This window comes from Euphorbia lathyris, chromosome 1 (genome assembly GCF_963576675.1).
Source record: "Euphorbia lathyris chromosome 1, ddEupLath1.1, whole genome shotgun sequence".
Lineage (NCBI taxonomy): Eukaryota > Viridiplantae > Streptophyta > Magnoliopsida > Malpighiales > Euphorbiaceae > Euphorbia > Euphorbia lathyris.
Window position 1 is genome coordinate 65,584,303 of NC_088910.1, and position 25,924 is coordinate 65,610,226.

A 25,924-nucleotide genomic window follows, 5' to 3' on the forward strand; every position below is an offset into this window, starting at 1 on the left:
GAGGGTATGTATAGCCTCTTCCATCTAAACCCTAGTTAGATAGAATCAGGTTACTTAATAAGAATTTAATTCGGAATAAAATTCTTATTGTTATTATCTATAATCATATTTAATTATAAATATAATAATAACTTATTGATAGGATAATAATAGAAGCAATTTAATCTCATTAAACCTCCTAACTTATTTATCCTATAATTAATTTAATTCATAATCATAATCTAATTATAATTGTTTGAATTAAATCAATTCCTTTGTGTATTAATACACTGAATTCGCCCCCCCCCCCCCCATACTACTGGGCCTTAGTGGACTCAGTTGGGCTTCCCTTAATTAATTAACATCTGTTTCTCTTTTGGGTTCCAAGTCTTATGTGTGACCCATTAGGTTCTTATTGCTTCTAGCCGTATGCAACTATTAAATTAATTTTCTCAGAATTATATTTAATCTTTTCATAACGGAATGAGTACCCGAACTGTGATTGGCAGATCCGAAACATTCCCCCAGAGCTATAAGAAGACAGGTTGATTTTGTCGTTGATCTTTCTGTATTAGTGACAGTATAATTCGATCATTTGTCAACTACATCCTTGAACAGAATCTTATTACTATGGGCAATGTCAAGTCACATATAGCGAGACGTTCGTTTTACTTGTACAGGCCGAGTTAACTCCAATTAGATAGGTTAAGTGAAATCTGCATTTCAAGTCTTAAGCTATCATCTTGCAAGGATTTAGAGTTAAGTCTTCCACAAGCGATCCTTGGACGTATCTCCCATTTATTAGGAGTGACAAATGCTCAATCCAATGTATAACTATCCTGCAATTACTTCCTCTGATACCCAACGTCTGCGGTACACACACTAGAGTAATCCTTGTTATGGATCGTGTTACAACAGGATCAAAGTATCACATTCCATAATCCAGAATCACTAATTAACATTCCTTTGAGTCTTAGGATTACTTATACCTATTAATACCAATGAGATGAACAGGTGACAAGGATAAATCTACCCATCTTGTTATCTCAAGTCGGGTCCCTAATCCTAATGAACTCCATTCATTGGATCCATGTAACTGTCCAGATATCTGCATATCTAAAGCTTGTGAGATCAGCTCTCTGTCTCGACAGAAAACATTGTTACATGCAAGTCTCAACAGTGTTATGTCAATCCCTATTCAAAACATATCACTTGACTTGGGGTGACTTTAAGTTTATTAGTTTATTATAATGTTTCGCCTCACTTCATGCTTGTATGAACACTTTATAATCACTTTAAATAAACTCAGGGATTTCCTTTTATTAGACTTATTTAGTTCTTTAAAGGAGGTTGCCTTTATACAGTTATGAAACCATATCTTATTAAAACAAATGATATAAAGAACAATTCATTTACATTAGGTTTATATCCTGGAACAATTGTCTATAGGACACTAAACCCCAACAAGATCAACACGCACCGGCTATAAATAGTGAACAATTTCTCACTATTCATTCTTACGCTTGATGTTCGCACTTGATCTCTCCCTCTCTCTAATCCCCAATCTTCTGCATTTCTCAAGAACTCCTTAAGAACACCATGTCGAACGATTCCAAGAACAACTCCAGTGACCAATACGAGGACAATAGATCGGACATTAACCCTCCTTCTCCACCGAACAGGCATAAGAGGGCACTTCTTCCTCCTCTGTGTCTCATCAACCTCATGGTCAGCATGACCAACCAATGGGTGAGGTCAGCATCCTCGGTGAAAACCCTCGCACTGAGCACTCAACCCCTTCGAAGAAGAAGCGGAAAAAGAACAAGAAACCCAGGGAAAGAAAGTTCATTGCTGTCCACAATGGTGTTGAGAAACTCAACGTCTTCTATTCACACTGGTTCTCTAAGAGCTTCGTTGAAGCTAAGAAACCCTTCTGCAAGTGGATCTCAAAGAACGGATGGACTACCCTCTTCTCACTTCCTGGAACAACCTACCTAAGGCTTGTGACTGAATTCTACACTAATCTGACCGTGGCTGATGATGACGCTGACTATATGATAATGCACGTTAACAAAAAGCAAATTATCATCACCCCTTCATATCTTGCTATACTACTTGACCTAAAAGAAGAAGGATCGGAACTGAGGAGAATCAATGATTACAAACACATCGAATATAAGGCTGAGTTCTGTAAACCCAAGGACCACGTTGGTGAAGTCTCATCAACCTCACTTAGCCAGCCCCAAAGACAAGCACACTACATCATGACCAACTACCTCTCCCAAAGGTCAACACCTCCTCCTCAGCATCAAACTTTGAGCAATGCTTCATCTGGCATATGCTCAACTACCAACCACTCAACATGCATGTCTTTCTCATTGGGGCTTTCCAACGAAGTACTGGGATTCTCAGAATAGGTTCCCTTATCACCAAGATTCTCCAAGACCATGAGATCAGCTTCAAGGGTGAGGATAGTGTGATAGGCACTGAAATAACAGCTGAGATCCTAGCTGGGTTAGCACACAACCTTCCCTTTAAATCTAAGTCCAAAAAGGGAAAGGAAACTGTGGTTGAAGAGGAGCAAGTTGTGTCTCCCATCAAAGAGAAGAAGAGAAAAGCTAACACATCCTCGGCTTCTAAAGGCAAAGATATTGCTCAGGCTGCCAAAAAGATCAGGGTCGTGCTGACTAAACCTTACCCTGCTGAGTCAGCAAAGAAAAAATCTGAACCTACCGAGGCAAAGAAGAAAAGAGATGAGCCTGAAGAAGAAAGTGAAAGTGAACTTGAGCAACCCCTAAAGAGGAAGAAAACCTCTGAGATGACTCCTGTGGATGCAGCTCCACTTGACTTCGGCATTTCAAAGGATTCTCACTTCCTGCGAGCTTAGGGAATCAACCTTGAGGAAACTCCTCGTGGTCAGGAGGGTCAACCCATCTCTACTGAGGAACAACATGAAGCTGACAAGACCCAATCTGTTGAACCCAGTAACACAAATGATGTTGAGCACGCTGATGAACAAGGAACTGAGTCTCCAAAGCACGCTAAGGTAGCTGAGGACCTTTATGCCGACTTTGGTCTCACTACTTCTCCTGATCCCAGGAACCTGTCATTACTGACCCTTCTCCTCAAACTAAAAATCACAAGGGCAGCATGGAAAAGCGATTCAAGCGGAAAGCACGCAAGCCCAATCTAATAGACATACTAGATGACTCTCCGCTGAGGGACCCTATTACTGACTTGACCGGGTTGCAGTTCAACTTCTTCATGAATATCACTGAATCCACTCCAACTCAGGATCAAGAAAAACAAGCCTCTGTTTCTAAGGCCCAGTAACATGCCGACTCCTCAATCCAAACGGGTCAACCTTCTGCTGACACCGCTGCTCAGCAAGTGATCGAAGATCCTGCTGCTCACTCCAACGAACATGCCCCTAAGGATATCCCTGCTAAAGACAGCCTTAAGTTGCCTCAACCTCAAATCTCAACTTAACTCCAGGTTGACACTGAGCAGGTGAATAATGTTGCTGAACAAATCCTTCCCATTCCAACTGAGCAGCAAGTACACCAGTCAGCTCCTGCTGCTGGCCTCAATAATGAGAATGCCGCTCCTAACCAAACTGGCACTTCTACTTCTGGACAACACCCAAATCCTCCAACACCTGTTGTTAACCAGAAAACGGCCCCTGAGACTTCACAGATCAATGCTGAAAATGATCCCTACAACTTCCTGGATGCCTCTGAGTCAGGACGTAGAATCATCTACTCAGCTTATGCGCTTATCCAAGAGATCAATCAGTCTCAAGCCGCTGCTGAGCCAACACAACTCTCCTCCATCACGTAACTTTACCGAACTCAAAGGTCTTAAGGAGATGATGAATGTCATGACCTCTTTGGTCTCTCAACAGCCCAAGCAAGCATTCATGGTCAAGCTGGCGGATCTTCAGCTTATGATGGTTCACCATATGGACTCAATTGAGGGAAAAATTAATGCTCTATCTGCCGTGAACTCATCAACCGCCACTTCTACTGAGGTAACACATCATTTCAAGCAGCTGACCACTAAGCTTAATGAAGCTCAAGACCTTATTTCCTCCACTTCTCAATGCTCAATCAAACAAATTGTTGAGGTTGTGCGCTTACTCAACCTGAGCCGAGAAGAGATGGAGACTGACCAGGTTAAGACCTACGACATACTGCACTGCACCCGATCGACTCTTGAGCACGTCTGTCATCTGAACGCTTAGCGTCACATCTATGATGCCTCAATGCTCAAGATGTATCACCAGTCGTATGCACGAATGACCGACTCAATCACGTGGATGGGGAAGTCACTTGAGTTCATACTCAGTGTCATTAGTGCCCACATGAAAATTCCTTCATCCAGTATGGCCGGTGGTCTCGAGGTCTTTAACGGTCTCAAAGAAAGTACGAATCAAATGCAACACTATTCAAATCTATTAACTCGTGCTGTTCAAAAGGGTCGGTTCTATGCTTCTGCTCCTTATCATGATGCTGGCAAAACGGAGGAGAAAGACAAGCACCCAACAAAAGGAACTCAATAGTAGAAGCATCCAGGCTCAACTTCTGCTGTCCAAGGCACACAAGCTCAGTAACAAGGAACTGCCAAGCCTAGCCAACAAACCAAACCCAAATCTAACCAAGTTCAAGTCAACATCAAGAGATAGAACTAGAAATAGAATTCGCTTGTAACTTGTGTTTTTTAGATGGTTGTAATTGGCATGTTTCTTGTTGAGCTGACTATTTATAAAAGCATCATTCCACACAATGTCTCTAGTTATGTTGCTTTATATTCTGTGTTAAATGCTGACCTTTCTTATATAACTACTCATTGAACATAATAAATTAAAACTTGTGAACATTAAAAATTATACAAGTAATTGGCCACTGAGTAAAACTATTCAGCCCCAATTAATATACTCAGCTTACCTTAACTCTGATACCTGAACCTTACTTTCAACTTAACTATGTGTTAAAACTGAGTAATATCAAAATGTTCCAAGTACTGACCTACTTCTGAAGCTGACCTTATGCTTACTTGATTAAATCTTAAAAGGTTTAGAGTAAAACTAAGTCAGAAGTCCAACCCTTACGGGGGAGTATTTTCAGAAGTTTAGAAAAGGTCAATTATCATAGGGGAGCTCAACACTGAGTTCCTTATTGAATATTTTAAAACACCTTTCCACATGATTTTGATTTGACAAAATTATTTAAGTAAGTCTCCATGATAAAAATATTCCAACACAATTAAATTTAAGTGCTTTGATTTAATTGTACTAATGAGTTTGTTCAATGTTGAGTAAGTTGATCCATAAGAATAGGAACTAAAGATGTATAAGAGAAAGTCAAAGACAAAGTCAGCAGATGCAAGTCACACAGCCGGAGCTGAGTAAAATACAACTCAGCTTTGAGAAAGAAAATGTCTTCTTCAGAAAAGCTTGAAGGCGAAGCCGCTATGTCAAGCTGAGTGGTCGTCAGGTCAGCATCAATGATCAGTCAACTTGCAAGACAAAGTCTGTCTACTTTCTGAAATATTCAGAAGCCACAGAAATCTATCTGGCAGACTTTTCAAAAAGGAGCATGGACCATCTGACATCTACAAGAAGACAAACCTGGCATCTGACGAACACAGAAGACATGATTGGCCTGCAGCACTGAGTGCTGACCAAGTGATGACGAAAGAAGAACGTTTCCCCACAACGGCTATATCGGGATGCAAATAATTGGTGCCTCAAACATCACTATAAAAAGGCCACTTCACACTTGAATCATCACAAGACAGACAAGCAAAATCTTTATCAAGTCAATTCATTTGGAAAATCCAAAATAGAAGCTGTCTGAAAAGAAAAAGCAAGCTCTTGCACCAACTCCTATTCTTGTGTAAAAGTCTAGATTGATTTGTTCAACTAAAGTGTTCTTTTTTGTATCAAGAACATTTTCTTATCATTTGTAAAAGGTTAGAAAAGAGAGGCTGAGTACTCGGTTATAGTACTCAGTGGAGAGATAGGATTGAGTAGAGGAATAGAGGAAGGTACTCTTGCATACTCAGTTGCTATTGTAAAAGGTTTGTGTTCTACCTTTAAAGAACTCAGTAGAGGATTCAAAAAGCTTGGAAGGATTTTCGGAGACTGGACGTAGGTGGAGAGGCCAAACCAGGATAAGTCTGCTGAGTAACTTCTAACCCTTATCCCTTTATATATATTGCTTGCTTGATATTACTCATTAAAACATTAACAATCACACACTGAGTTGAGTAATCTGAGTGCTGAGTTTGGAAATAAATCTAAGTTTTATTTCCTAACTCACAGTTGAAATAGCTCAAGTCAGCAACTATCTGAAGCTGTCTCAAACACTACTCAGCAGTGCTGACCTGAAAAGACTAAGTTAAGACCTTAGATTAAAAATAAGTCAGCGTTAAGTTTAAAAGTTAAAAATAGTTCCTAACCCCCCCTTGGAACTATCATTGTCACGTTACACAGGACCAATAGTATGTTCAGTCAACGGTTAGCCGTTTAGTTACTGCAATACAAGTTGCTCAACGTAGGTAGGAAGAGGCTGGGGGTCATTTAAAAGAAGAACTCGTGACCGTGAGTAATGGAGTATGACCACTCCAACGACTTTTCATTTTTCTAGGAAACTATCTTAACTGGGAATTGTACAACATCACCTTATCTCCTATCTCAAACGTTCTCTGGAGAATTATTTTATCATGCCATTTCTTTGTTTTCTGTTTATAAATGTTGACATTCTCATATGCCCAAGTCAGAATTATTCGAGTTGATCTAGCTAAAGTAGACGGTGATGACTTGTGGCTTTAGCATTAAAATTAAGGAAATGTATAGCCTAAAAGGCTTTATGCTCAAGCTCAACCGGTAAGTGACATGATTTCCGAAAAATGAGTCTATAAAGAGACATACCGATGAGAGTTTTTTAGGCGGTTCTATGGCCTATAATGTATCGTCTAGCTTTAAATACCAATCTTTTCTTGATGCATTAATAGTCTTTTCAAGTATACTTTTCAACTCTCGGTTAGAGATCTCAACTTGCCCACTTGTTTGTGGGTGGTAAGGCGTTGTTACTTTGTGAGAAACACCATACTTTTGCAGTAGCGCATCGAAATGACAGTTGCAAAACTGTGTTCCTCCATCATTAATAATGGTTCTTGGGGTGCTGAAACGAGTAAAGGTATCTTTTTCAAGAATTTCACTACTACATTAGAATCATTAGTAGGAAGAGCAACTACTTCCACCCATTTTGACACGTAGTCAATTGCCACTAGTATGTATTCATTACTAAGGGACTTTGGAAAAGGTCCCATAAAATCAATTCCCCAAACATCAAATACTTCACAGTTTAAGATTGAATTGAGAATCATTTTATATCGACGGGTGATATTCCCTGTTCTTTGGCATTTATCACAAGTGCGAATATTTTGAAAAACATCTTTGAAACGTGTGGGCCAATAGAAACCACAATGTAATACCTTAGTGGTTGTTTTTTTCGGCCCATGATGCCCTCCGGGGTCCTTATAATGACAAAATTCGAGCACAAATGCTACCTTATCTTGTGTGATGCACCTTCGAATGATATTATCGCCACATATCTTGAAGACATAGGGTTCTTCCCATATATACTATTTTATGTCATGTAGAAATGTGCGTTTCTTCTGATAGGTTATGTCCGTGGGGAAGATGGCACCTGTAAGATAGTTAGCAAAGTCAGCAAACTAAGGTGTATTCGAAATAGCAAGTGCAAGGAGCTGCTTATCCGGGAATGTCTCTAGGATCTCGCTTTCAAAAGGTGCCTCTCCCTCCGTTGGTTCAAGACGTGAAAGGTGAATTAGCCACTTGATTTTCAACACCTTTTTTTTATCTCAGATCTTAACATCAAATTCTTGGAGTAGATGAATCCATCTGATTAAGCGCGGTTTGACATCCTGTTTTGCTTGCAAGTACTTCAAAGCAGAATGGTCAATGTAAACGGTTACTTTAGAAAGCATGAGATAAGACCTAAATTTGTCAAATGCAAAGACGACTGCTAAAAACTTTTTTTCAGTAGTTGTGTAATTTTGTTGTGCTTCATTCAGAGTCTTACTAGCATAGAATATAGGTTGACAAATGTTGTTTCGTTTCTGACCTACACATGCCCTGTTGAGGTATCACTAGCATCAGATATTAACTCAAATGTATAGTCACAATTTGGGTTAATCTTAATAGGAGCTTTCAATAACTTATCTTTATGTAGGTTAAAAGCTTCCATGAACTCTTTTGTGAAATCTTTTAATAGGAGTTGAAGTTCGTAAGTGCCGCTTTTTGTATATCCAATCCCTTTTCTTTATTTCGAATATGTTAATATTTATAAAACGAAGAAAAATAATAATAATTATTAGAGAAAACGATTAGAGAGAAATTCAAATTCAAGTTTTTATCCTAAATCCTAATTTAATGTGAGAGTATTTTGGTCCGGTCGAAAATGATAAATTACAACATGTATTTAATATATTTAATGAATTTTTATTTATTGCAAAGACATTCTTTTTCACATCAATTGATTTCCTTAATTATAATTGATTAATAGTTTGAAGTATTAGATGGAAGAATAAATAAATAAAACGAAAAGATCAAGTGCATTTCATAAAAGAAGAAAGAAAAAATTATTTACATTTTTGTGTTATTAATAATAGGGAAAATTACAAAACTAGGTCAAATGGGAAGCTCATTTACATATTAAACCCATTTACTCAATCTACTACATATCTAGACTATTTTGTGTAACTTTCCCATAATACCCCCAATCTTTCATCTTCCTCTTCCTCTTCCTTACGGTTTCCTCTTCACCCAAAATGGCTCATCCTCCTTCCACAGAGAGCTAACCTGCAAAATCCGTTGTTGTTTGACGGCGTTCTCCAGCAACTTCTACTCCGGTGAGAGAAAAGGTGATAACAAGTAGTGAAATTCTGATCAACGTTCGTCCCTGTGGGGGCGTCGTTGGGTTCGACGGGGGGAAGCTCCGATGCCAAAGTCAGTAAGGTGAATCAAGGAAACAAACTGAATTGACAAAGGTTGTGAGAATGTGTGTGTACCTTGATAGCCTAGGGAATTAGGCTATATATAGCTAGGAAGTCGTAACCTTCAGGCAACTAGAAAGCCTCCATTAATGCTTTATTAATGGCGGTTACAAGTTATCTTTAACCTGGCGGTTTAGCTAATTGATAACTCATTAATGATCTTTATGGCCGAGTCGGCGACCAGCCGTTACAGTGGCGAATCAGGTGAATGAAGAGATTCGCCTCATAGGTCCGCCAGCGGATCTCTCTGAGCAGATCCGTGGAGATCCGCCTGCCGGCTCCCCTTTGGGGATCAATACGCGGTGTTCTCAAGGTGAATATCCCTTTTAGTCCTTGGGATAATATCTCTATATTATCAGAAGCCCCCCCAAAATGCCCTTAAAGTCCTTTAGGGCTTTTGAGCTTCCGCTTTCTCTTTCTTCTCCATTTCTTCTTCATTGTCTCCTTTATTGTTCGAAGCTTTTCTGGGAATTTTCAGAGTTTCGCACCAAGCTTCCAATTTCACATGTAAGTTCATCTTCTTCGGTTTAACTTTTCTCTGAATGTTTAGAAGTTCGTCTTCATCTTCTAAATCAACTTCGGAGCTTTTTAATTCGACCCCTTCCCTAGAAATAGTTGTTGATTTTAGTTGGACCACTTCGTCATCGGAGAACTCCTTTTCCTCCGAGGACACGATTAGCTCGAATTTAGCTGAGTTTAGTAACTCGGCGTGTAATCGTTACCAAACTCGTTCCACTAGGAATCCAGTTCTTCCCACTTCTGTCTCCGGTACCGCTCCGGCCGTTAAGGCTAGGTATTTTCCGAGGACAATGGCCTCTTCTTCTATCCCACCTAGGAAAAAGAACCCTCGAGCGGAGTCCACTCCGTCTCGCATGAGTGTCGCGGATCTAGTAGATCTGGCGAATCGCTTCCCTTGGATCAATAATTATGAGACTCAGTTAGCCGCAGCCCATCAACGACCTTCCTGTCCGCCTAGCGGTTTTTTAACAGTATATTGCAGTCATGTAGAGAGAGGGTTCCGGCTTCCTCTCCCAAAAATGATGGCGGACATCCTCTCCTACTTTGATATTACAGCCAGCCAACTGCACCCCAACGGTTGGTTGGATATTGCTTTAGACTGCTACCTCGCCTCAAATTTAGGAGTGGTATACACGGGTCGTGTTTTTAGAGCTTTCCATAAACCCTCGAAAGGGAAGTATGAATCCTATCTCACCTTCGCCAAATTCGGAGTATATTCGCCCTTCAGTGACAAAATGTCCAATGTCCATTGCTGGGATGAGAAATTCTTCTATGTGAAGATAAAAGATGGGAATCACTGGGTTTTCCCTCGTTTTGGAATCCCAAGCCTCTACACATGGCGGGCGATATGCGAATATTGACCGATAGTGATGAAGTGGTGGCGGAGCTCATGAAGAAGATCAAGGCGGATGCATGGACATACGCAGACGCTTTAGCCTTCATGATGAGCGATATTCCGTTGATTCGCCGAGAGGGGGAGCAATTCATTTACTCCAAGATTACGCAATTTGACCAAGGTACCTTTTATTCCTTCTTGAACTTTGATTACTTCAATGTTTTCTTTGGTAGGGGTTTATCTAAGGCCAATCACGCTATTGCAGAGAAGTGTAGGAAGTTTTTGGAGGCTGAAGCACGTAGGAAAGATCAAGTGGCGAATCCTCAAACGGATGCTGGAAAACGCCCTGCGGGAACAGTGGTCGAGCCGCCACTAAAAAGGAGGAAGCCTATAGCCACTGGAGGCCCTAAGCTTATGGCGGATTCCATGAGGTCCACCAGGCCTGTTGGGGAGATAAAACAGGTAAGTTGCCTTTTATTTTTACCTGTTCATCAAGTTTTAAGTTTTGACCCTTGAACGTTTGTACAGATGGCGAAACCTGATATGGGCGGATACTGGTTCGCCAAGTATGGCGCTCAAGGATCTTTTGAGGATGAGTCCATCATAAACGACTTGGATGAAGCCCTGGGTCAAGTGGGCGAAGTACAAAGGAATCAGAACCAAATTCCTGGTTCCATTCACGCACAAAAGGGGAAAACGGAGCTCCTTATGGTAAGTCCTCTAGGAAGGACTTTTTGTAGAAAAAGTTGTTCCTTTGCCCTTTTCTTTTAACGAAACTATTTGTTTTTGACAGATGTATACTCGCATACGTGCTATGGAAGCTGAGCTCCTTCAAGGTGTGGCGGATAAGGCAACCATTGAAAAGTTGGAGAAAAAGGTAGCGGATGCCAATGCGCACATCGCTTCTGCTAATGCGAACCTTGCCTCTACCACAGCCGCCTTGGTCCTTAGAGACGCGGAGATTGAGAAGCCAGAGGAAAAGATTGCGACGGACGCTAAGAATCATGAGGACGCCCTAGGAGAAGCTGAATATACGGCAGGTGAGCAAGCCTTCTACTATGGCGAACTGCTCATGGCGTACTTTTCCCTGGCGCATCCCGAGATTGATTTCGTAGATCCGCAGTTCTCCGTCCCCAAACCAGAAGACGTAGCCAAATATGACAAGATGTCAGATGCTAAGGAATACATCTGCGAATACGTTCGGAGATGGATGAAGGGACCCATGGAAGAAAGCAAACCTTCCACTACTGTACCTCTGGTGGAGCTTGAGGAAGTGCCCCCCAAGGCGGGTGAAGAACCGATCACTGATAACGCTCTTCCTCTTGGTCCCACATCTTCCGTGGAAAAAGGAGATACCTTTGGCTGGTGTATCTGAGGCTGTGGAGAAGGAGGCTTTCCAGGCAAGCGCCATAAGCGAGGATAGTGCAAAGGAGGATGCTCCCATTGTTAATTAGTTGCTTACTTGTGATTTGTAAAAAATCGTTAAGTACAATTTGTTTTAATCCTTTATGGCAGCTATTTATTTTACTATTACGTTTACGTAAGTAAAATGTATAGGCATCTAGGATTTATTTTGGAGTAGGTGGCCAGCCATACTCCATTGCATGGACCTTTATGAAGGTTAGAAGCTGTTCTATTCCATTGAAGGAAGTAAAGCTACCTAGGGGATCAATTTGCTACATGTCTTTGAGGTGAAGTGATCCGCCCGTAGGACTTGTGAATCCTTTTTGGGAAGGATATGTAAGAGAGTGTAAAGACCTTGCGTCCAAGGATCGTTTTAACTCTATCGGAGATTGGGATCCTCTCAGAGATGGATCCGCCCATAAGATAGATTCTCTTATGTCCAAGGAGAAAAAGTAGATATGAGATAGCGATACTTTGTTAATGTGGAGAGCGTTGGATGCCCCCCTTCTTTTTAAGACTGGAATATTGATATTGCTGCAATAAAATTTAAAAAGAACACAGATAATAGAACAAATGATGTTTATTAATAGGAGAAATGCTTTATTACAGTAAGCAGGTCTTATAAGTGAGCCTCGTTAAAACCTTTAGTAAGAAAAACCACATGAAAAAAAGCTTACTAAAGGAAAAAGAGTACTCAAGACCGTGTGTACACTTCATTTTCTGACAAAATATTTGCGGAGATTTTGGAGGTTCCATGTGCGCGGCAATGTGTTGCCCTCCATGTATCCAATTTTAAATGTGGCGAATCCAATCTTTTCCACTATCTGATATGGACCCGTCCAGTTGAGCCCTAACTTGCCCTTGCCTTCTCGAGACTGGATTTTGTCGGCCTTTCGGAGCACAAGGTCACCCACATTCAGATCCACAAGCTTGGCATTTTTATCATGGTAAGCGGCGATCCGCTGTTTATACGCCGCCATGCGTACATAGGCTTGGTCTCTTCGATCGCCTACTTGATCCAGACTTTCCCTTAGCCTTTTGCCGTTGTCCTCTTTGCAATAAAAGGCCACTCTATCACTTGGGACCTGTATTTCAACCGGGATCACAGCCTCTACACCATGAGAAAGGGCGAATGGCGTTTCTCCTGTGGCCGTCCTAGGAGTGGTGCGATAAGCCCATAAAACGCTTGTCAGCTGATCCGCCCACTTTTTATCATGCTCTCCCAATCTCTTCTTTATCCCTTTTACGATCGTCCGATTCGTGACTTCGGTCATCCCATTGGATTGGGGATAATAAACGGAGGCAAATATGTTCAGGATGCCCAACCCTTCACAGAAAGTTTTGAATTCGCTACAGTTGAACTGTGTCCCATTATCGGTGATGATGGTATGCGGAATACCGTATCTTCCCACGATGTTGTCTTTGACGAATTCCACCATTCGTTCTGCAGTGATGGAGGAGACAGCTTCAGCTTCTACCCACTTGGTGAAATGATCCACTGCCACTACCACGTACCTCCTCTGTCGGCGAGTTGGAGGAAATGGGCCGACAATGTCTATTCCCCAGAGGGCGAATGGCCGTCCCTCTATGATGGGCCTCTGGAGATGTTTGGCAGTATGTGACTCATTCGCATGAATCTGGCAACTATGACAAGATTCTACCAGTTTTTGGGCATCCAATTCGGCCGTGGGCCAGTAGAAACCCGCTAACCTGGATTTCTTCAAGATAGTGGTGGATGCTTCATGAGCCCCACATGATCCCTCGTGTAGCTCCTTGAGGATTTGTTGTCCCTCTTCCGGCAGAATGCACTTCAACCAAGGATGGCTAAAAGATTTTCTGTAGAGGCCGTCGTTGATTATGGAGAAATAAGCCGCTCTTCTAACTATCCACCGTGCCTCTTCCTTATCCTCAGGTAAAGTTCCACATAGCAGATATTGGCGAATGACTGATCTCCAATCATCTTCTACCGTTGTGAGTAGGGATACTTCCTCTGAAGCGAAGGCTGGAGCTATTTTAACTTCAAAAGGACAATCTGGATCTGTCCAGTTCTCCTCACAAGAGGCCATTTTGGCCAAATGATCCGCCTCAGTGTTGGACTCCCTTGGTATGTGAATCAGTTCCCATTTGGTTTCCTTAGCCTCAAGGTGATCCAGCAATTTTTTGACTTCTGCTACGTATTTGGCCAAAACATCATCTTTCACTTTGTAATTCTTGATTACTTGGTTGACCATTAGCTTAGAGTCACTATAGATCACAATCCGCTCAGGAGTGATTTCTTTGAGTAGGCGTAATCCCAATATCAGAGCTTCATATTCAGCAGTATTATTAGTTGCATGGAAATTTAATTTTGCTGCGCACCGTAACTTTATGTATTGGGGACCCTTGATCACAACGCCTACGCCAGCTCCATCCGCTGAGGAGGCGCCATCGGTGTACATTGTCCATTCCTCTACTAGAGGCTTGGGATGATCTATCCCTTCATCAGTGAATTCATTCACAAAGTCTGCCAGGACCTGACTCTTTAAAGCTGACCTGCTTTCATACCTTACGTCGAATTCACCAAGGCAGATTGCCCATTCCATCAACCTTCCAGAGGTATCTGGCTTCTGCAACACCTTTCTCATCGGTATATTCGTTCGAACCACCACAGTATGCGCCTGGAAATATGGTCTAAGGCGGATTGTTGTGGTGACAACAGCCAGCGCCATCTTATCAAGCTTAGAATATCTGGTTTCGACGTCTTTCAGAACCTTGCTCACATAATAAATCGAAAACTGCTGGCCATCCTCCTCTCATATCATGACCGTGCATACAGCTTTATCCGTAATCGATACATACATGTAGAGGTCCTCTCCCTTCATTGGTCGACTCATCATGGGCGGCTCCGTGAGGAACCGCTTGATTCCTTCGAAGGCCTTTTCACAATCCTCATTCCACTCGAACGCCTTTTGCTTCTTGATGACCTCGTAAAAGGGCTGACATCTACGAGCTGAACAAGAGATAAACCTGCCCAAGGCTATGATCCGCCCATTAAGGCGTTGCACCTCTCTGATGTTCCGTGGTGCTTGCATTTCTAGGACGGCCTTAACTTTGTCAGGATTTGGGCTAACTCCTTTTTCGCTGATCATGAACCCTAAGAATTTTCCATATGTCGCACCAAAAGTACACTTCTCTGGGTTCAGCTTAATGTTGTGGCATCGGAGTACGTCCAGTACCTCCTTTACATCGTCTGCATGCCTTTCTATGGTTGTGCTTTTGATGATCATGTCATCTACATAGACAGAATAGTTATCCCCTTTACTATCTGCGAATATCTTGTTCATCATCCTCTGATAAGTTGCACCTGCGTTTTTAAGCCCAAAGGGCATAACTTTGAAGCAATAAGTGGCTTGATATGTTACGAACGAGGTCTTGATTCTATCTGAAGGCTCCATAGGGATCTGATGATAACTTGACTTCACATCCGTAAAGGAGTACATGGCGTGACCGGCGGTTCCATCCACAAGCATGTCAATACATGGCAGAGGATAGTTGTCTTTGGGACAAGCTTTGTTGAGATCAGTAAAGTCAATACACATGCGGTAAGATCCGCCAGCCACTGAGTATAAAGCACCTCTTCAATGGCGTCCGCCCGCTGGAGCTTGGTGATCTCTTCTTCTATCACCTTCTGCCTTTCGGGGCCATGGTTTCTCCGCTTCTGAGCCATAGGAACTGCATCTTTATCAATGTTGAGCTTGTGAGTGATCACGTCTGGACTGATTCCGGGGAGAATCTCATCCTTCCATGCGAAGACATCCTCCGCTTCACGGAGTATCTGAGTGATTGCATTTTTAATTTCGCCCTTGAGTCCTTTAGCCATTCGCACCTGCTTTTCATCCGCCATAAGGTACATTTCTGTCTCGCCCAAGGCCATTGTGACGAGCTCTTCCTCATCCTCTTCCTTAGATTGGGGGCGAATCATTAGTGATGCCGAATATGTCTCCTGGGCCACCTTTTGGCTACCTCTGATCATTACACCTCCCTTGGCCGTGGGGATGTAAAGCGTTAAGTGGCGTATGGAGATAAGGGATGCAACTTCGGAGATAAAGGGCCGTCCGAGGATGATATTGTAAGCTAACTGACCATCCAAGACAGAGAATTCCAGATCACCTTTCCAGACCTGATCATCGTCCGTAACCTCGCAATCCAGAGTGACTTGGCCTTTTTTTTGGATAGTGTATCCCGTCACTCCTAGGATATCAACCACAGTTGGCTCTACCTGGACTAGATCAATCATGAGTTTGGCAAAAGCTCCTCTGGTGATGACATTGCACGAACTCCCCATATCAACCATCACTCTTTTCATCTCGCAGCCTTCCACCATCATAGTGACGACCAGTGCATCCGCATGTGGAGAGATTTCAGGACCTACATCGGCAAAGGGGCGATTTAACGATGCCCTGTCAAGAGCGGTAGTCTTTGCCTTTTTCGGCATTGGTTGGTATCCAGGTCCGCCTGCTATGACATTAATGGTACCTTTCCCCTTCTTCTTTGGGTCCTCTTTGGATCTATCACCATCTCCTTTCTTGCCATCATTCTGGATGAACCGATCCAATTTGCCTCTCACGATGAGACGCTCGATTTCCCGAGCTAACTCCCAACATGCATCGGTGTCATGGCCATTTTTCCTGTGATATTTACAATAATTTTTAGGATTTTTAGCAGTATTGGTGTACTCCCCCCCCCCCCTTTGGTTCGGGGTATGAAATGCTCCGTTTGTGTTGACTGTTCTCGATCCACATAAGGACTTCACTTTTAGAAGCGTTGAGAGGTGTGAAAGAGGTGACAAACGTTGATTTATTCTTAGAACCCCTTTGCCTGCTTCTAGAGGAAGAATCCTGATGTTTGTCTTTGTCTCTATCTCGATGGCGAGATTCGCCCTTGTCCCTTTTGGGCGATGACAGTGATCCTCGACGAATGTCATCCACCTCGATAAAGTCTTTACAATGCTCTATCAATTCTGCCATGCTGGTGGGTTTCTTTCGAATTAGATCTTCTTGCAAGCTTTTACAAGTGGTGTTTTTCACAAAACATTCTACTGCTACGGAGATATCCACATCAACGATTTGTATGCACAATTGGTTAAAAGTGTCTACGTACTCCCGAAGGGATTCATTCGCCTTCTGCTTTAACTCAAAAAGCTTTCCGGATTTAACCACTAGAGGAATACAACCGGCGAATTTAGCACAAAATTCCCTGCTCAATTGATCAAAACTGTTTATTGAGCCCGAAGGTAAAGACTGAAACCACCCATAGGCTGGACCTCCTAGTGTGGTGACAAAGATTTTGCAAAGCACAGGCTCGGTGGCACGGTTGAGTTTGAGCAGGATCCGGTATTTTCTGACGTGAGCTTCCGGATTGTCCACACCTGTATAGATAGCGAGATTAGGTATTTTAAAAGCTCTATCAGTTTCTTCTGCCTCAATCCAAGCTGCGAAAGGCGAATCTCTATTGGCGAACGGATTATGCCTGGTATTTTCCTCATTCATACGGAGCACCAGAGCTCTAACTCTATCATCGAAATTCTCCGGATCCGCCCTTGGGCGACCCCTTCGTGGAGATCTGCTTGGAGAAGAAGAATTACTTGACCCAGATGATGGATCTGATGGCGAACGCCTTCCTCCACTTCCGCGTCCGCCTCCTCCGCTACTACCTCCTCCGCTTCCCCCTCCTGGGGGAGCTTGCCCACTACCTCCTCCATGGCCTCCCGACGGGATGTGTCCAACAGTTCCCGAGGGTGGCGGGGGTGGTGGTCCACTCAAATGGGTTGTCTCTGCTGGCCTTTTACTCCGTCTACGACCAGTAGATGGGGGCGATCTGCCCCGACGTGAGGATCTTGGTCGTCGAGGCGAGGGTGATTTGGACCGTCTACTTTTCTCCCTTCTACGCTTTTTGTGTGTTCGCCCCTCGGATCCGCCAAGGGAGAGATTCGTCCATGGGCGCCTTGGGATATCGAACCCGCCTAGATTTAATCCAGGACCCGTAGATCCGCCCGGAAGGGTTGAATCATTCCTTTGACTTCCTTCTGCGCCACCAGGGAATAACTCCCTATTGATTTGTCGTTCTCCAACTGCCGCCGTAGTAGTTACCATGGAATCCGTGCTGTGAGCTTGGAGAAAGGAGGAACTCTGGGCGCCCGGTCCAACGTTTAACAAGGGCCAGGATGACACAGTCGATGTGGACGCCATGCTCCAATGTGGAGGGAGGGTCATGAACGACCGCAGGCGATTCCCCGTCTCGGGTCCAAACCGCTCTCCGATTGCTTGTGCACACATGTTGATGAAAGCATCAGGGTTCATACTACTTTCGACGTGCGTTGCAGGAGCAGTTGAATCTGCGCGACCAGCACTAGATGGTGTAACTAATGGTGTTTCAATCCCTGAAGAGGGATTCTGATCTCCAGTTGTCATAGTTTCTTAATGTGAACGAAAAACCCTTTGTTTGATTAAGGATTCCACGTTCACCGCACCAATTGATAACAAGTAGTGAAATTCTGATCAACGTCCGTCCCTGTGGGGGCGTCGTTGGGTTCGACGGGGGGAAGCTCCGATGCCAAAGTCAGTAAGGTGAATCAAGGAAACAAACTGAATTGACAAAGGTTGTGACAATGTGTGTGTACCTTGATAGCCTAGGGAATCAGGCTATATATAGCTAGGAAGTCGTAACCTTCAGGCAACTAGAAAGCCTCCATTAATGCTTCATTAATGGCGGTTACAAGTTATCTTTAACCTGGCGGTTTAGCTAATTGATAACTCATTAATGATCTTTATGGCCGAGTCGGCGACCAGCCGTTACAGTGGCGAATCAGGTGAATGAAGAGATTCGCCTCATAGGTCCGCCAGCGGATCTCTCTGAGAAGATTCGTGGAGATCCGCCTGCCGGCTCCCCTTTGGGGATCAATACGCGGCGTTCTCAAGATGAATATCCCTTTTAGTCCTTGGGATAATATCTCTATGTTATCAAAAGGGAAGCGAACGGCGGTAGAGGAAAAACGAGAGGGCGATTTTAGGGCGAACGACGGTGAGAGAAGGTGAACTACGGTAGAAGAAGGTGAACATTGAGAGCAAAGAAGAGGAAGAATGCGAACAGACGGTAGAAAAATGTGAACAGTGAGAGAAAAGACGAGGAAGAAGGCGAACAGAGAAAATGGAAGAAAGAGGGCGATTTTAGAGCGGGACAACCTCGTTCCGTGAGGCGGAAGATTGGAAAACGCAGATAAAATACCTAATTCTATAAATCTCACTGAATTATTATTGGTGTATTCATCTATGTTCTGATTGTTTTGTTAAATAATGTTAGAATCCGTTGTTATTTGTCATTTTTTGTTATACACCACTTAGCGAATTTTGTTAAAAACACATCCAGACTTCGCATATGCTAACTAAAATCATCAACTAAACCAAACATTCGTTTTGCAGGCTTCGCATATGCTAACTAAAATCATCAACTAAACCAAGCAATCGTTTCGCAGGCTTCGCATATGCTAACTAAAATCATAAACTAAACCAAACATTAGCTTCGCAGACTTCGCATATTTAGCTTCGCAGGGTTCGCATATGCTAACTAAAATCATCAACTAAACCAAACATTAGCTTCGCAGGATTCGCAGGCTTCACATATTTAGCTTCGCAAGGTTCGCATATGCTAACCTCTGCGAAGTTAGACGGGAGGAAGATAACCGCACGTAAATATTGGGGGTATTATGAGAAAGTTATACAAAATAAGTTTAGATATGTAGTAAGTTAAGTAAATGGGTTTAATATGTAAATGGGCTTCCAATTTGACATAGTCTTATAATTTTCCCTTAATAATAATGCAGCAGTTGTCAATGGGTGGTGGAAGGGGAAGGCAAAGGCATGCAAAGAGGTGAGGGTGGAGGGAGAGAAAAGAGAAGAAAGGCCACGTAAGGAAGAAGGACACGTGGAAGAGAGCGAGTGGTTAGAAAGTGGGACAGCTGTATAGTAGCTAAAAAAGAGTAGGGTTTCAGACATAAAAGGGAACAGAGGCTTGAAATGAGCTGGTAGGGCTGCCTGGTTGGCAGGTGATCACATGGACAACCCCATGTGTTCTCTCTCTCCAATTCTCATATTCAATTCCATCGCGTGCTGTACACGCTTGTTTTCTTATGAAAGAAATATCTGTTTCTTGTGGTTGACGGTCTAAAATGCGATTGGGATGGAAAGTCCAAGAATGCTCTTTAAAGAACCTCGGCCAATGCAAAATAATAATAAAACTATTGGCTTTGGTTTCAACTAAATTATTATTATCCAATGATTTATTTAAACAACCAATTATAAAATTAGAATACCTAATTCTGAATCCAAGCCGTTAGATGTCTTCTTGAGTCCCCACACATTTCTCCATTCCCACATGATTTGTCTAAACACCGACCCCACTAAACTAGATTTTTATTTCTAAACTAAAGCCTACAGGAATTATGGCTTAATTAATCTAATTAAATTTTAACTGCCCTCTCCAATTCCTATGTCTACAATAATTGCCCCTGTTTTAACAAAAATTACTACTACCAATAACTGTCTCTCTCACCACTACTACTACTTGTTTTATTATAAACTTGATGAACAACATTTTCAACCCTCAAAATTCAACTTAATTATATGAAACCACACTTTTCAGGTAATTTAATGACTCCGAATTACAATTCTGAATACATTTTCTTAAAATATTTATAATTTCAGTGAATCAAAATAATAAAGTAAATTATCATTTTAAGGCAATGTATTAATATTCATGTACATTAAGAAAAATTATTATTGTATTGGAAACCAATCTATATGGGAGTTGACTTAAATAGGCAATTGATTAAAAACTTGATACCACATTTGACTTTTATTTATCAGCACATGTCAAACCATATTATTATATGCAAAATGTCAGATCAAAATCATGTGCTAATTAATAATAGGTAAAAAGCATCCTGAGGCTCTTAATCTTTAATTGTTTGGTGCATTAAGCCCTCGATCTTTTATTTAGACACATTGAGCCCCTGATCTTTCATCATTTGGTGCATTAAGCCCTCGATCTTTCATTTAGACACATTGAGCCCTTGATCTTTCATATATGGGTGTATTAGGCCCTTCCGTAAATCAATTAATATATAAGTTTATTAAGAGCATGTTTGGTTAGGTTTATATAACCGCAGCGTTTCACATGTTTTTAGTTACTTGTTATTGATAAAATTATCCTTCTTATTTCCACAAAATGTGCTTCAATTTTAACATTATTTTTATTTTTAGAACATAATTATCGAAAAACAAGGTTTTATTGTGTTCAATAAATTTTTTATTTTTTATTTAAATTATTTTTATTAATTTGTATAATATATTTTTTATTTTAGAATTTTTTATTTTTAGAACATCATTTGTTGTCACACCAAACATGCCCTTAATAAACCTATATATTAATTGATTTACGGAAGGACCTAATACACCCATATATGAAAGATCAAGGGCTCAATGTGTCTAAATGAAAGATCGATGGCTTAATGCACCAAATGGTGAAAGATCAGGGGCTCAATGTGTCTAAATAAAAGATCGAGGGCTTAATGCACCAAACAATGAAAGATCAGGAGTCTCAGGATGCTTTTTGCCTTAATAATATGAATCACATCTTAACGACCTCCAATCCATTTAGTTTACAAACCGACGTTTCCTAATCATATGAAACGGTTAATAATGTACATACATACATGCATGTATCCGCACATGATTATTACCAAACCCTTTAATTAACTAATAATATTGTCGGTTTCAAAACTTTCCGCATAAAGTAAAAGCCAATATGGGCATCCTTCTTCTAATACCTAAAACGACATGACTCACTCTTTACGTAACCACTTTCTCTTCCATAATTCCCAAAATATATATAGTACTAGTATTTTTTTTTTAAATTATGTCAATCAGTCACCTAAACATGGTTTTGTAGACTAAAATGGGAAAAGAAAAGAATAGATTGAATATACACATCATATCCATAACCCGCCAGTAGTAAAATATGGCAGGAATTTACTCTACACGTGGCATAAATCCCGCTCATTAAAAGTAATCAAAAGCCGTTGATTTGGGCTTCCCCTGATAATACGTTGATGTTCTCTGCCTTGGTGGTGGCACCGTCCTTATAAGGGCGAAATTGAGCCCTTTAAAAAATGGGTGGGTTTTCACTTCTGCCGCTCCGCGTTTTGACCCGAGTCTGTTGTTCGGATCTTTGTTCAATAACCCGGATATCAAGTCTCGCGCGTGTTGGTCAAGCGAAGACGAAGGCGATTGCGTAGGGAAACTTAATGGCTTCTTCACTATGTTACGCAGCGTATGTTCATTGGATGAAGCTGCAAAGGGCGTACGTCCATAAATGAGTTCGTAGATGAAAATGCCAAGGGCCCACCAGTCAACGGCGTTACCGTGTGACCCACCGGAAGCTACTTCTGGTGCCACGTATTCGTGGGTCCCGACGAAAGAGCATGACCTGGCAGCGACTGGCTCGGCGACAAATAACCGGTTGGGGCTCAAGGTTCGGATTTTCTTGGAGCGGAAGAGGCGGTTGAGGAGGCATGAGAAAGTCTTAGTGGAGTGCGATCGAGTATAGGGAATTGTAGATGGGGAAGTAGAATCGGGAGATAATGAGGGAGATTCAACGGCTGGGATTGCATGAGAACACAATGAAAGGTCAAAATCCGAGAGCATGATGTGACCATCTGATCTGACTAAAACGTTTTCAGGCTTTAGGTCTCTGTAGATGATTCCCAGCATGTGAAGGTATTCTAAAGCTACAAGAACCTCGGCTGCATAAAATCTGAAACCAAACAAAAGGAGTTAATAATATAATTTCTCTCAAACCAAACACTAAATAGAAAAACAGAAAATGTTCTGATTTCTTTCTTGTATGAGAAGGAAAAGAGCTATTCCCGATGTGGTAAGATGGAAGCAAAAACTAGCCGACTCTATTAATGCCATTAATGGGAAAACTTCATATAATGGAAATATGCGGCTTAAGTCAGAAGCTCATCCCCGGAAGTTTTCGGCTGTAGTATAGCCAGGAAAACCACACACCTATTTTTCTTTTCTTTTTTTTTTTCAAATTACAGATAATGATGATGATGATGACTATTGACTGCAGCAGGGTTTAGAATTCATTATTATTATTTTGAGAAAGATGGGAGTCTGTGGAAATGGAACAGAAGAAAACAAAAACAACGCCATGCAAAAAGATCAATCAGTGGATAAAAAAACAAACTACTTTTTCTTCTGAAATGAAACTTGCAGCTTTATTCAAAAATTCATTGAGCCATCCCAGTAAACAGTTTATCGATTAAAAACAAGTGCCAGAAAGAATTTATACCTTGCGGAGTTAAGAGAGAAACGTTTATGAGGCTGCTTATTCCTCAAAGAGTGTAAGTCACCACCGGAACAGTACTCCATTACAATGCATGAGAAATGGGATGCCTCAAACTCCGCGTACAAACTAGGCAAAAACGGATGGTCTAACATTTTCAAGATCTTCCTCTCCATCTCCGCCCTGTGCACTTTCTTTTTCACCGCTACCGCCTCCTTATCCACCACTTTCATCGCATAAAAGCACGATCGCTCCTCCTCCTCCTCCTCCTCATCGTCCTTGTATTTTCTGTTCAGACGACACAGATAAACGGTACCAATGTCTCCGGCGCCTATGCGACGAATGAGCTGGAAGTCGCGGAAAGTAAGACCAGTTTTCCGACGGATAGCCGAGTAAGCGAAGTCAGAAGACCGGTGAGGTTTCAGAGTGAAATTTTCAGGTGAAGATCTCGATGCCAGAAGCTCGAAAGAAAGACGGCTGTAACTGCTACAGCTCTCACTACTCATTGAACTGTTAGATGAATTAGTAGTTTTGAAACTTAGATCACCGTCGGAGGAATCACGGTGGCCGCACTCTATCATTTTTAGAAGCTGAGACAGCTCACCAGAAGTATAAATAAGTCAAAAAAGGAATCGTATAAAATTCTTGATCGCTTATGTTTCTACGGCTGGAGACAATCAACTTTAGCCTTTTCTTCAACTCCTCTTAATCGAATCAGATACTCCAGAAAAAAAATGAACAAGTTATTATGAATGTAGGTACAGGGATGGCGATACAGATATAATTAGGGTTTCAGAGGGAAGATAGAGAGAGTCCGTACTCAAAGCTAATTTTTTAGAGAGAAAATTGATAGCTGTATGGGTTGGGTTTAAGAAGAGGGAGAGGAGGAGAAGCAAGTAGTTGAGGGTATTTATGGTTGGGAAATGTACGGAGGGGTAATTAGTAAATGTGATTATAGATTAATCATGGTATTTAAGCTTTAACCGCAGTTAAAAAGTTGTTGGATGGGACACGTGATAACTGGATCGTATCGTATGGTAAATAAGTAATCGCCCCACACTTTTCAATTTGCTTAGATGACGTAAGCGACAGGCACGTGCAAACAAGGTTCAATAGGTGAAACTCACGTGGCATTTATCTCTTTTCTTTGGGAAAGTAAACTCCTCCTTTTTAGTTTTGCGTCGCGGCCTGTGGTTTTTACTGTTTTTCAGTATTCTCTAGGCATCAGTAGTTCTTTTTTCTCCTCCTTCTGAGTATTTGAAATGTGTTAATCTTTTCCTTCCCTGAAAACATTATTTAAACCGTAAAGGCATTATCAGAGGACTCTTAGCACGTTCTTTAAAAATAATAAAAACAATTAATTTTCAGTAGTATTCTTCAATAATACTTCTCATATTTACTATTTATTTATTATTTTATCATTAAATCTATTAATTATTGTTAGACACAATAAACTTAAAATGATCCGGCTAAGACATAGGATAAAGTATAATTAATACCTTTTTAGTTCAAAAGATGTTTAGTTTTTCTAGATAATCATATATAATAATTAATATTTTCACATAAAAATAAAAGGTACTACATTTATTTGGGTCCCTAAACTAAAGTTTCAAAATCAATTAGGAACTTAAATGATCAAAATCATCAATTAAGTCCTTAAACTAAGTAAAAATCATCAATTGAGTCTATCATATCCTAAAATCGGATAGGATAGAGACTCATCAATTAGGACCCTAAACTACCAAAATCATCCATTAGGATCCTAAACTATTAAAATCATCAATTAAGTCCCCAAACTAAGCAAAATGTGTTTGAGAAAGAATGTATCAATTAGGACCCTAAACTATCAAATATCTTCAACCGAATGATTTTCGATGAGGCCTCAATTGAAGTTTTTTATTTAGAATGAGGACTCAATTGATGATTTTTAGATAATTCAGGGATCTGATTGATGATTTTGATAGTTTAGGATCCTAATTGACTTTGAAGCCTTAGTTTAGGGACCAAAATGATGATTTTGATAGTTTAGGGTCCTAATTGATTTTGAAGCCTTAGTTTAGGATCCTAATTTTCAATTCCATGCAATAGGATGGAGGAGGAAAATGGTGTAAGTGAAAGAAATAGAAAATAGACTGACTGTTAGGAAAAAAAAGGCTCTGATTTTTTAAAGTAGATAAACCTGTGCCTTATGGCACATGTTAGATTTGCCGAACTTAAAAAAGCAATAGTGAGAATAGTGTATGTATCTGTGTTATTGACTTAATGTCCCAACCTTTCTCCTCGTCACCCCGGTCTCTTAGCTTCCAACCGAAGCCTCCAGACGGGAGTGGTTCCCTTCCCCCTCCAAATGCCAACACCCTAAAGTATTACCGTGAATCTGTTTCGATGGAAGAAGAAATACATGTATTTAAAAATAAGATTGATTTAAAAGTAGAAGGGTTACTTGTCGTCGATTTTGTGGAAAACAATTGAGATTTGCCCTTGCACCTAAACTGAAGGAAGAACTTGCTCATCCATGGAGAAATTTGCTAGTTATTAAGCTCTTGGGAAGAAACATAGGATATATTATCTTACAAATGAGAGTTCTTGACATTTGAAATATACATGTGACAGAAGTTAGCGTCATGGATAGTGGGAATGAATATTATCCATGTACGTTCAAAAACATATATGATCAAGATAGGGGGTGCAGGATGGCCCCTGGGTAGTGTAAGG

At 41.3% G+C, this 25,924-nt stretch overlaps 1 protein-coding gene across 1 annotated transcript; it reads right to left on the reverse strand.

Moving 5' to 3' along the window:
• Positions 1-21,731: 21,731 nt before the first annotated feature.
• LOC136235939 (protein kinase PINOID) lies at positions 21,732-24,127 on the reverse strand. The gene is made up of 2 exons (XM_066026039.1): positions 23,216-24,127; positions 21,732-22,669 (listed from the first exon to the last, which is right to left on the reverse strand). The coding sequence occupies exons 1-2, from the start codon at positions 23,788-23,790 to the stop codon at positions 21,916-21,918; spliced, it is 1,329 nt and encodes a 442-aa protein (XP_065882111.1). The 5' UTR covers positions 23,791-24,127; the 3' UTR covers positions 21,732-21,915.
• Between the last annotated feature and the right edge of the window lie 1,797 nt (positions 24,128-25,924).

Excerpts from the sequence above, each read along its gene's own strand:
- LOC136235939 (XM_066026039.1), bottom strand. The coding sequence starts at position 23,790 with ATGATAGAGTGCGGCCACCGTGATTCCTCCGACGGTGATCTAAGTTTC. Across the intron at positions 22,670-23,215 it reads TTCTCTCTTAACTCCGCAAG|ATTTTATGCAGCCGAGGTTC; the intron begins GTATAAATTCTT and ends GTTTGGTTTCAG.